The 12,492-nt window shown below is 45.2% G+C and overlaps 1 protein-coding gene across 4 annotated transcripts in view; it reads left to right on the top strand.

The window, feature by feature from the left end:
- Positions 1-12,290, top strand: part of Mfap3l (microfibril associated protein 3 like) — a 44,556-nt gene extending 32,266 nt beyond the window's left edge. For 3 of the 4 annotated variants that reach the window (XM_050161822.1, XM_050161823.1, XM_050161825.1), the window contains one exon: positions 7,132-12,290. In XM_050161822.1, the coding sequence (XP_050017779.1) occupies positions 7,132-8,066 (935 nt within the window). In that variant the 3' untranslated portion in view covers positions 8,067-12,290. Of the gene's footprint in view, positions 1-6,512; positions 6,541-7,131 lie in introns of all 4 variants that reach the window. The other variant, XM_050161824.1, reaches the window with a different exon arrangement.
- Positions 12,291-12,492: the final 202 nt, after the last annotated feature.

Here is a 12,492-nt window from a genome sequence, read left to right on the forward strand (position 1 = left end):
TATGCGTCCCATTCATAGGCGCAAACACATGCATTGTGTGCTTACTTGAAGAGTCTCAGTGTAATGTGATACTCGTTCAAGAGACTCTTTTTATAGTCCCACAAACGTGCAGTGGGATGCTCACCACCTGATCATTTTTTATGTAAACTGGTTTCAAAAAAAAATAGCATACTAATTTGTGAGATTGTGCACCCCCTCCTTGCAAGGTGGGGCTGTGTGAAGCTTAAGAACCCAGGTACCGTAGGAGATTGGGAGCAGAGTTTTAATCTGTTAGCCATGCTCTCTGGGGATGGAGAGGAGCCACATATAAGCTGGTTCATGCATATGTTCAGCATGATACAGCTAAGGGAGAAAGCGCTTTCTTCAAATAAATAACCTGAGGACAATCTGAGAGCATCCTGAGTCTCTTTAATCCTCAGCCTTGGGGAAAATCAGGGAAGCTGTCAGGCTGGTGTTTAGAGACACTAGCTGTGACCACCCACGGGGTCTTTGTAGGTAATGTCCTCATTTCCCTTGTGGCCCTTCAGCTCCTAAACTTGGTGGTGGCGTTCATTTTCATGCAGCAATAATTTGACCAGAGTCGTCTGCAAAAGTACCGGGTAGTTGTGATGGGGCCACATGTTGATCTCGTGTTGAGTCGCGGTAGTGCCTGTATTGGAGGGCTCCTTGTTGCTTACAGGTTTAGTTCCCAGTCACGTAGTCCTGTTGATCTCATTGCCGGAAGGTCTGCTGTCCTGTTGATGTGACATGTGATGTCATTTGTGCACAGGCCTCCATGCCAGGATCATGGTCCCAGGTTCATTGCCTTCCTGCCTTGGAACCAATTGCAACTTCTCCTAGAGACAGCTGGCAGGGAAGGAAAGTTCTGGAACTATGCCCTTCCCCATAGGAGGGGAATTGGAGGAGGAGATATAGTCTGAGCAAGAATCATTAATATTATTCTGAAAATGAAATGTTTCTATTACTTTGCTTTTTTGTTGTTTTGTTGCATTTGCGTTCATTAATGTTTGCCAGTTGGTCAAGGGGCTTACCTGATCTGATAAATGTCAAGAGGTCTAGAGGAAGGTTATGGGGCCTCCAGTCATGCCCTTCCCCACAGCTCATCCAAACAGTTAACCTACCTGCCCTGTGGGGAATGTCCTTCCCTCATTCTGAGTGCAGTTAGCAGTCATTGCCCTCCTCTTTATTTTGGCAACAAGAAAAGTCAAAGTTAATGTTTTCAAGGGGCTTTGATCCCTTTAAGTTGAATGGTGATTTATTCAATCAGTCCTGGCCAGAAAACTCTCGCACTCTTTCTGGTCCTTGTTTCTTATAAATTGCCTTTTTGTTTATGTATATTTTCCTATTTTTCTTTTGGATTTTTGTCTTAACTCATAAGGGTTTTTTTTGTTCTTGTTTATCGGGAGTTTTTATTGTGTCTTTGTTTTATGTTTCATAGTTGTTAAGCATTTGTCTGTCACATATTCTAGAATTTTCTCCCAGTCGGTAACTTCCTTCTAACTTTTCTGTGGTGAGTTTTTATGACTCAGAATATGTCCACTTGGTGGAAAATGTGATCCATCAACATTTTCTGAGACTCTTTAAAAAGCCCAAAAAAGGCCTCAATCCCCCAGGTTACCGACAGTGTTATGTCCTCAATTAATTTCATAGTTTTAGTTTCATATCTTAAGAGTGCTTGAGTGGGTTTTTATTTATTACCGAAAACAGATTTTCCTACCTTCTCTCCAATGTCCGGTCAGCCCAAAGGTCTTTCTCCATTGTTCTGAAGTTGCCTTCTCTCTCACCCTTAAAACTCTTATTAGTTACTTCTGATCTGGACTTTCCGATTTTCTTCTCTGACTTAATTAGGGTTAGCAATGGGCCATTCACAGCGTGAGATGGGCTTTGAGGGTGAAGTCAGGCAGGAGACTCAGAGTGAGGAGTGGAGTGGTCTCAGCAGAGAGGCAGTGGTAGGAAGATCCTGTGGCCCCTCTGTTAGAAGAAACGTGCACGCTGTGTCTAGAAAAGTCCGCTAAAATAAGACACACGTAAGTTAGAGTGGCCCAGCGCTCTTGCCCTGCAGTATTGTAAGCCCCATGCACAGGGACCCTGGATTCCTTTCAAGCCTGTCTCCACCCAAGGCCTGCTTCGTTTTACACGTGGTTTGTCAGCTCAGCGGGCTCATGCTGTGTTCTCTCTGGCTTCCTGCACCACCCCCACTGGCCCTAAGAGTCTCCTCTCCCCACCTGCTGCCCTCCCCTCTTCCACATGCCGTCCTTGCACTTGGCACACTGTCTGCTGGAGTCTTTTTCCCCACGGGGACTGGATGATTTGTGTAGTCAGGAATCGTGCCTCACTCCTCTCTGTATTCTCGCCATCCAGTGCGGAGCCTGGTACACAGGCAATTTATTCAATGGTGTCTGTTGACTGAACGAGGGAACAAGATAAAAGGATCGCCGCTGCCCTTCTAAAAATGTCCGCCTCGTTGTGAGGCCCAGCAGTGCATCCTGCCGCACAGCTCAGCACCCACATCTGTTAGCTCCTCTCTCTCTCTGCAAAAGAGCCGACACGTTCATTCACGTGGGAGCCATGTTGGCGTGCCTGGACTTCCTGGAGGAAGGCGGTGACAGATTGCTCAGTGGCCACTAGCCTACCATAATGAATGTGTCTGTAGTTTAGCCTGAAGCCTCCGAGGGGCTGTCACTTTGCAAAGCAGCACTGGGAAGAAAGAGGATGGAGAGGAAGAATTTGGAAATTGAGGGTAAGGGCTATCACCTGAGCAAGAGACAAAAAAACGGGTACGAGTAGGCACACAAATGGGTGCTGAGAAAATGCTGGCCATGCGGTGCTGTGTTAGGTTTGGAAGGTAAGCATGAACAGCTTGCCCTTTCGATTGCCTCCCAAAGCCTTGCGTGTGGAGCTGCCTTGGCTTCAGCGGCTGACACTTGAGGGTTTGATTTGCACTGAAGTGGTTCGGGCTCATGAAAATTCAGTGCCATTCCTACCAGCTACAGTTGAAGCCACTCGGCAGCAGCGTGGTGTGTGCCTGCTTCATATGCATGGCACTGAAGATTTCCGGTGACAGTCACCGTGGGTGTTCTCGTATCTTTCACGTTCTGGCAGCCAGCGTTGGGACCCTTCCAGAAGAGGTCTCAGGGAAGGGCATTCTCACAGGACGGAGGTGGATGGCCCATGATAGCGCAGAGAGGATGTTTCCAGCTGGGGGGGGGGGGGGCTACCCTGTGGAGGTGTTTCTTGAGCCTGCTTCACGCTGATGGAGGAAAACCAGCCAGCATAATTCAGGGCATCTTCTGGGTTTTCAGGTCTCTATGTGTTAATAGATCATGTATACATCTATTTTTCACTAATCAGGGGAAGATGAGGTTAAGTAGGATTTGGAGTCTTAGTGCCCAGAAAAAGAGTGAACTTACCAACTTAACCAGCCAAGAGAAAGAAGCAGGTGAGATAAACCTAGCCTTCAAGATGAGAGACTCAGAACTTTAGTTCATCTGACATCATCATCGGAATGTGTGTGTGTCTGTGTGTGTCTGTGTGTGCGTGCGTGTGTGTGTCTGTACGTGTGCATGTGTTTGTGTGTGTGCGTGTGTGTGTCTGTGTGTGCGCGCGTGTTTGTGTGTGTGTGTATGTGTGTTTGTATGGTGTTTGTATGTGTGTCTGTGTGTGTGCATGTGTTTTCGTACGTGTCTGTGTGTGTGCATGTGTTTGTGTATGTGTCTGTGTGTGTGTGTGTGTGTGTGTGTGTGTGTGTGTGTGTGTGTGTATGTGTGGGGTGTGTGGCAGGGGGATGTTTATAGGCTTCCACTGTTCCACTCTTTTGACTTACTCTGTGATCTGGTGACAGAATGTTAATCTAGATTGAGTGTTGGTTTTACTATGTGGCACATATGGGCAGAACCCTCAGTGCCCTTACTATTAGCTGAATCTGTACAACAAACAGGCCCTTGGTTTCAAGAACTAAATTGATGTGTTAGTGTCCTCCTGGGTTGGAACAGGAAATTGCCTGCAGAAGGTGGTAGTTTATTGTTTAGCTAAAATGACGGTTTAAAAAAAACACTGTTTGGGGGGGGGGTCACAATATATGTATTTACATTTGTTTTGCCTTACAGTAAGTGACAATACTCACTTCACACATATGTGTCTAGGCTTCAAACTTTAAACGCAAGCAAGGGTCTGGAGAGATGGCTCAGCAGTTATGGGCACTTACTGCTCTTACTGCCCGGGTTTGCTTCCCAGGACCCTTACGACGGCTCACAACCATCTGTAATCCAGTTCCATGGTCCTGACTCCCTCTTCTGGTTCCCTTAGGCTCCAGCATGTACGTTGTACATATATATAAACATATTCAGGTTCATGCACCTGTATGTGAATAAAAAGCTTTTGTAAAAAAAGTAAATGAGATTTTTGTGCTAAAGAAAGCATTTAAGAGATGTTAGTTTATGGAATCACAGTCCTGAGTTACAAACTATGATATATTTGTAAGTGACCACTTACTTGCGGAAAGAGCAGTTTCCTCAGAATGAACTGCAGACATCAACAAACCAGGTTGTGTTCCCTACTAAGCTCAGATCCTTTTAACAACACAGGGAGACGCAAAGTGTCTGCATGTCTGAATTTAACTGCTTGGGCTCAAGTTAGAGAAATGGAAATCAACAGACAACTTAAAGTATGTCTGGAATAAGTATAAAGGTCAAATTTAGACCATTTTAAGAAATTCTCACTAGAGGAAAACACCTGTCCCTTGTAGTTGCTGTGGTGTGTTTTTGCATTTTTTCTCTCTCTGTGGAAGTGGGTAGAATTCTACAAAACCTACTCTTCAGGCATGAGGAGGAAGCTTCTGTCCCTTCCGTCCCTGTTTAATGTTCTCCTGTTTTCTCCTGTCCCAAGTACATACTGTTCCCGTGTGTGTTTATAGCAATTTCTCCAGGTAATGTGTGGGGAAAGAGTGGAGTGGAGATAACCAGAGCGGCCCTTCCCGTTTCTCTTCAGTCGCATCCTGTTTCCAACAGAAGCAAGGCAGATGTGAGAACACTTTCCAAGGCTCTTCTCTGAAAACCCAGCACCTCCCGTGTAGACTAAACTGCCCATCAGTGAGGGTGTTTCCCCCATAGCTGCTGTAGTCTACATGAAACATGCCTATTAGAAGAAAATACTGATAAGGCAGGTTTCCTGGCCTCTAGTGATTGTCTATGCAGCTAACTATGCAGCAGAAGGATTGAAATTCATGCCCAGGGAATGAACGCTTGCCTGAGCTGCATGGGAATGGAGCCGATCACAGGCCACATGCTCGGTTTGTCTGTTCCCACACTTTGCCTAGAAACTGAAATCACGAGACACTAAGCCAAAGCATTTTCCTCTTAGGGGGAAGTACACTGGCTGGACTGTCAAGAGAGGGTTAGCCTAGGACACGAGAAACACTCTTCACACATGTTCTTTCAGAAGGCAAAGAAATGTTAAAGTACCTAAGTGAGGGTCCCCTGCCAGAGTCTCCGCTGCGGCCACCGGGGAGGTGCGGTAACCCAAGGGAAGTACCGCACTGGTGAATCTAGCCTCTTTGGGCATGTCATAGGCTTAGGTGATACTGGATCCTCTGACGCTTCATGTAGTAGCCTTTGAGACCTGTCTGCTTACGATCTCTGGAACTTAGCAGTGCTGAGGCTTCAAGCCAGGCCTTGCGAGTGTGAGCCAAGCGCTCTGCCTTTGGGAGTAGTTGAGCTAGTCTCAGCCCGTGAGGTCTGGTGAAGACTTTTAATTGCCAATAAGTCACACAGAAAATTTAAATTATCCCGCCTCTCAGGGGGCTCCTCTGGTTGGTTCAGAGGACAAGAGGCCTTTTATGAAAAACCGTCTGCCCATTCCTTAAAGTTTCCAGGAGATATAGCTTGGAGCTTCATTGCTCTCTGGGAGACAATGGGAGGTGGGTATTAAGGTTTAATTCCTGACTCTGATCCAATACTTGGAACCAAACCTGATAACCTACTACATAGAAACCTTGAGAGCTGCAGGGAGACGGGCTAGAATTCATCCCATCCCCCTGGTTTAGAGCGTCATTCCCAGGCTGGCATAGTCTTAGTTCTTAAAGTGCCTTCTCCTTTTAGCCAGACGTATCGTCATCCTGGAGGGCTTCACTTATTTTCAAAGCTGAAGGTACTTGATATTCATATTTGACCTCTGAATCTTCATTGTCAGCTTATAACTCTAAGCAGTGTAGTTAATTCACTGTGAACTCTCAAAATGAATGACATAAATTATGTTGAATTAGCTGGAGCCACAGGAGGATAATATCAGTCCTAAATATGGGTCACCTAAGCAAACAATTATGACTTAATTGATTTTCTCCAGGTTTCAGGTTGAACCTAAAATGCTTTCCATTCCAAGAGGTCTTAGTGTCCCCGTGGAGTGTGTCCAATAGTTCTGCTCACAGGCAAACTAGAAAAGCATGAGGTACCTTAAAGAACTCTTTCTTAAAAACACTGCATTTTCCAGGGTTTTTATTTATCTTATTTTTCCACCAGGAATTGGAATTCCATGCTATTGTGTCTAGTAAGTAACATAATGTTATCTACTGAAGAAGTTATACTCCTCTGGGGACATTGCTTCTGGTAGGCCCAGACTCCAGTCCCCACACCCATATGGTCACAGACACCACTGTGGATAGAGGAGATTATTAATAACAACAAAACAGAGGGATAAAGCTGGGAGGGAGGGATATTGGGCAGTGGGACACTAGAGACTTGGGACGCAGTTCACTGATAGAACACTGGCCAGGTATGTGTTTGAGGCCCTGGGTTTGAGCCCTGTCACCATGAAAACAAGGAAGGGGAAAGGGAAAAGAATTACACTTTTTCAAATACAAATCCATCGATCTATATACTACTTCTAAATAGGTAACCTTGGTAATGTTGCTCAAGTGTGTCTCAGTTTTCTCGCTCATAATGTGGGGGCAATGTTAGTGCTTCCTCGCAGTGTTCCAGAGGGAATGAATGGGCAGGTGTCGCAAGCACATAGCAAACACATTTGTCACAAGCTCGATGCCATCGTTAGTCGCCCTACATGTCTTTAGACGGGCGTAAGATTGTATGGCGGTGGAAATAATATACTCTTGGCTGAAATCTCTTCCATCCCTTCTGACAGGAAAATGGCAAATGCTGGATGGTGGCCTCCTGAACATCACCAAGGTGTCTTTCTCAGACAGAGGGAAGTACACGTGTGTGGCATCTAACATCTACGGCACCGTAAACAACACGGTGACCCTGAGAGTCATCTTTACCTCTGGAGACATGGGTGTGTACTACATGGTCGTGTGCCTCGTGGCCTTCACCATCGTCATGATCCTCAACATCACGCGCCTGTGTATGATGAGCAGCCACCTGAAGAAGACTGAGAAAGCCATCAATGAGTTCTTTAGGACAGAAGGCGCCGAGAAGCTGCAGAAGGCGTTTGAGATTGCCAAGCGCATCCCCATTATCACCTCAGCCAAAACTCTAGAGCTTGCCAAAGTGACCCAGTTCAAAACCATGGAATTTGCCCGGTACATCGAAGAGCTTGCCAGAAGTGTGCCCTTGCCTCCCCTCATCATGAACTGCAGGACGATCATGGAGGAGATCATGGAAGTGGTCGGGCTAGAGGAGCAGGGGCAGAATTTTGTGAGGCATACCCCGGAAGGCCAGGAAGCCACAGACAGGGATGAGGTATACACAATCCCCAACTCCCTGAAGCGAAGCGACTCCCCCACCGCCGACTCGGACGCTTCGTCGCTGCCGGAACAGCCCCCTCAGCAGATCGCCATCAAGGTTTCGGTTCACCCCCAGGCCAGAAAGGATCATGCGGATGACCAGGACGGTGGGCAGTTTGAGGTCAGAGATGAAGAGGAGACGGAACCATCCGAGGAACATTCCCCGGAGACTGCGGAGCCGTCTACAGACATAACGACCACGGAGCTGACGTCTGAAGAGGCATCACCTGTCGAGGCACCAGAGCGAGGGCTGCCACCAGCACACCTGGAAATGCCAGAACCAGCAGTGACATGTGACAAAAACACCTGCATTGTTTATGAAAGCCATGTCTAATCTTAACTCCGAAAAGCTATGCATATCCAGAAAATCAGGGGCTGCTCCTTGTAATACATATGTAGTATGCACTTGCCGCTAAGCCTTACCAGGAGACTCTCATCCCTTAGGTCGGAGTGATGCCCCGTGACGGGGAAGACACCTGCATGGAGTTCATGGGACTAGACTCACCCCAGTGGGAACAGACGTGAGAAGTGATCCAGAACTGATCCGAGGGGGCAGAGGTCTGTCCGTGGGATCTAAATCGTAGAGGCCATTCTCTGCCCAATCCCTTAATTGGCCAAGAGTACACCATTGTAAGATGTTCTGAGTTCAGGAGCCGTGTCCAATGCATAATGCATTGCTTTTCTTTCAGTAATTATAAGTCTGCCACAGTAGCAATTGCTCCTACATGGGTTTGTTGCACTTTCTTCTCAGTTTTAATTATTTTCACAGTTCTTCTATAATGGAGTAGTTGTTATTATATTAATATTAATTGCTCTTTCTGCTGGAGACTTCTGTGTCACCTTTATCCTCGTTTTTTCTTAGTGTGTTTACCTCAGAGTCTTGGGTGTCAGTCACTGACATGGCTGCCCTGTGTCATTTGTAATGCCCCAAAGTAGTTACGCCCCACTCTTTCTTCTAATTTCCTCTTTAAAAAAAAAACCACCCTCACACCTCTATTCATACTCATTTTGTTTCCGATGAAGCTGCTATTCTGAAACTGAGAAAAACTTTGCCCCCAAGTAGCACTTTAACAGTCAAATTTACCTGTCCAGTTCTGAGAGCAGCTTAGGTGAGCTCAGCTTGAGGTAGGAGCAAGATTGTAAATGCTTATATATACCCACAGCACTCCAGAGAATGGCTTACACGCAAGTGCCCTCAGAACAGTCCCAGATGCTTGTCACCAACCCAGCCCCATCGGAGGAAATGGCCTTGGACAGCCCCGTTCTCACCAGGAACGTCAGCATTTTCATTTGATGGTGACCCCTCAAAGCTCACTTAGGATTTTGTGGAAAGTCTTCAAACTGTAATAACCCCTAAGTCAATGGGAACCTAGAGAGGAAAGAAAAAATCTTTAAAGCAGTTGTGGAAAAAAAAAGCAAAAAAAAAAAATTTTTTTTAACTATTGGGTTCTTTCTCTGAATATGATGCCATCAAAAAAGAACAGCCTTCTGAGTTCATACCAGTTCACCCTCTCTTGCAGAGAGGGAAACCAAGATCCAGATTTGCTAAAAAAAAAAAAAAAAAAGCCTGGCAAAAGAAGGCAGGGTCTTCACCTGGAAGATTTATTGCTTGCTAAGGCAGAGAGGCATTTGGCTGTATCTATCCTGTAGATATAGCATGTCTGATACCCAGAAGGCGTTGCAGGGCCAATAGTGTGCAACTCAGCTCAGCACTAGATTTAGGGCAGCATCTCCGTGAAGGGTACAACCAGGTCCCCTTTAGACTGCATACTCAATGTGTTGATCATTGAGAGGGAGCTTGCGAAATTAAGATAATAACACACAGGATTCTATCCTGAAATGATTGAATTCTTTGGCCACCATGTAGTGCATAAGGCAGCTTCATATCAGAGAACAAAGACAATCCAGCCAAGCATCCAACCCAAGCTATCCAACCCAAGAACTCCAGAGAGTTAATAATTCTTGGGTTAATAATTCTTGGCTGTGCCGAGCAGAAGCTGCCAGGCTTTTTAGCAAATCTGGACCTTGGTTGCCCTCTCTGCAAGAGAGGTGAACTGGTATGAACTCAAAATGCTGTTCCTTTTTTGATGGCATCATATTCAGAGAAAGAACCCAATATTAAAACTTTTTTTTTTCACAGTTGTTTTAAAGATTTTCCCTTTCCTCTCTGGGTTCCCGTGCCATTTTAATGCTGCTAGTTACTCAAACGAAAGGAACACGGCATTTTCAACAAGTTCTCGAATTTTTCCCCTCCAAAAAATAGATTTTGCGCCCCACTTCTCCAGTTTAGATTTAATCTTGGTAAGAGTGATAAGTGCTGTTGTTTGATTCTCAGATACAAACAAGGGAGACTGAAACCTTACAGACTGTATCAGAGCCGAGGCCATCTCAAGTGTGACGTGTTATCAGCACAGCCCCAGATGCTTGTCACCACCCCAGCCCCATCAGAGGAAATGGCCTTGGACAGCCCCTTTCTTACCCAGGAACTTGTTCATTTTCATTTGATTGTGAATAGAACATGAAGGGGACCCATTGAAGCTCACTTGGAATTTTGTGGAAAGCCTTCAAACTGTAATAACCCCTAAGCCAATGGGAACAGCCTGTGGGGTACATACTTTACAACAGGGGCATCCGAGGGTAGTAGAGTTGGCGGTACAAGTGACCGTGACAGGACTGTGGACAGTTCATGATCAAAGCCTTTTGACAGCATTTGGAGTTTGGCGGGATTTCCCTTTAAGAGGGATTCCTTATTGACTCCTGGTGAAAAGTCTTGAAGGTCACCTAAAGAAACCTGTAGCCTGCTCCCATAAGGAGCCAGAGCTTCTTTGGAGGCTGTCTGGATGGGGATCTTATACAGCCACATTGAAGGAAAGTTTTATCCCCAGCTCTTAAAATATACACATTTCGTGATTGTCATGGAGACAGACAAATGCCTATTTTGGACATATGTACCCAGAGCGGCAGCAGGGACTGACTGGTAAATGTCCTGTGATGGTATGTGAACTCTTCTATCCAGTTCTCATTCCATCCAAGCCCGTGTGCAGACTTCCCCATGGAAATTGGAAGCCAAGGTATCTATGCCATGTAAATACTGGTTAAGGAGTATAAACTAAAGTAGGCAGATTTTTCTTTGGCGTAAGAGCTGAAATATATGACCAAAGAATATTTCCAGATTGATTTTGATTCTTTGGACTGCAGTGGGGTAGGGAGTAAGTGGATGATTTTGAAATCTCCCTCTTTAAGGTATCAAATGTTCTCGGCATAACAACATCCAACCGAAAAGGGAACTTGGCTTGATATGGAATTTGTCCATCCAGAAATTTTATGCTCTTGCTGCCCCTCCACAGACAGCCTCTTAGTAGGATATGAAATATGGAAACCTCATCTCATAACACTTGGCTGATAGTTTCCCAGAAAAAAAATGAACCATTCAGGTTCCTAGAATCATTTGTGGAGTCCCGTTGAGCAAACATGCACACACACTTGTGCACAATAGACTCATTTGGGCAGCTTTAAAAGCTCAACACTCAGACCCAACCTATGTATGTCCTCTGGGTCTTTATAGTCATTCTTTAAAAAATAAAAATCAAACAATTTCTGGTTTCTGAGTCATCCTGGTCATACCTCTAGCAATTTTTTTCTTGAAATTCTGAAAATGATTCACGTACATATGCATATTTAATTCTCTTAGATGATCTATAAACTTGAATGGTATTTATTCTAAATGGGAAAAAATACCTAAAATTTTATATTGGAAAAAAAATCTATGTAATTTATAATGTTTTGTTTTATATATTTATATTTTCATATCTTTAGGGCACATCTGTTGTTCTCATCTTTTTGTACATCACAGTTGGCAAAAAGAAATGCTAATACTTGACTAAACTCTTTAGGAACCAAATGTGATCCATGTGATACATAATGTGTATAACTCGCTCTAGAACTCTCTGAATGTCCTCACCCATGCCAAGCATTGTTGTGTCATGTCATTACGGCCAGAATGTCTGGGGTGCTCTTGAACATTACTTTCTCACGAGGAAGATGGGAAGGCCCGATGTCCCACACAATGGATTTGGGGATCTCTTTCCCTCCCTTATCTTATTTGTTTTCTTCCTTAACTGGACACGTCCTGCTGAAGGGCAGGTGGGAGATGATGAGAAAGCACCAGGAATGAATCTCGCGATGGTTGGGTAAACCGCGTTTAACAGACTGAGGACGTGTGTTGAGTCCCATGCCTGGGTTGTCATTCACTGGTGATGTAGCATCTGCTTAGCTCTGTTGCACACACAGCGTAGGGCATGAAGAATGCTTGCATGTTTGGGTAGGTACTGTGGATCCTTAGTGCGGCCACTGTTGGTGACTGTGGGGACACCCATTGGGCACTGGAAGAAATGTCTTAGCAAAACAAGTCAGTTATCTTTTCTTACATGGTTTGAAGGAGGAGGCTTATTCTGTGTTGGAACCTCTAAATGGCAGTCCCAGTGCTTAACTGGGGATTTCCGTGTTTGCATTTGGCAAGAAATGGAGCATTAAAGTCTAGTTCAAACGCTTTTCTCAGCACGTGCACCTGCTCTCTCTCCTTCGTGTCTCCCTGCATCCTCTCAGCAACCCCACTGAGCAATCCCCGTTTCCACGTCAGCACTTCCTGGAATTCTTTAAACATCAACGAAGCTTCATTATGTATTCACACACAGCTCTGAACATGTTCACTTTAACATATCGATTTGACATTTCACCAAAAAAGCCTTCAAACCAAAAGC

This window comes from Alexandromys fortis, unplaced genomic scaffold, assembly GCF_014885135.2.
Source record: "Alexandromys fortis isolate MF-2015 unplaced genomic scaffold, M_Fortis_MF-2015_v1.1 scaffold_137, whole genome shotgun sequence".
NCBI classification, from domain to species: domain Eukaryota; kingdom Metazoa; phylum Chordata; class Mammalia; order Rodentia; family Cricetidae; genus Alexandromys; species Alexandromys fortis.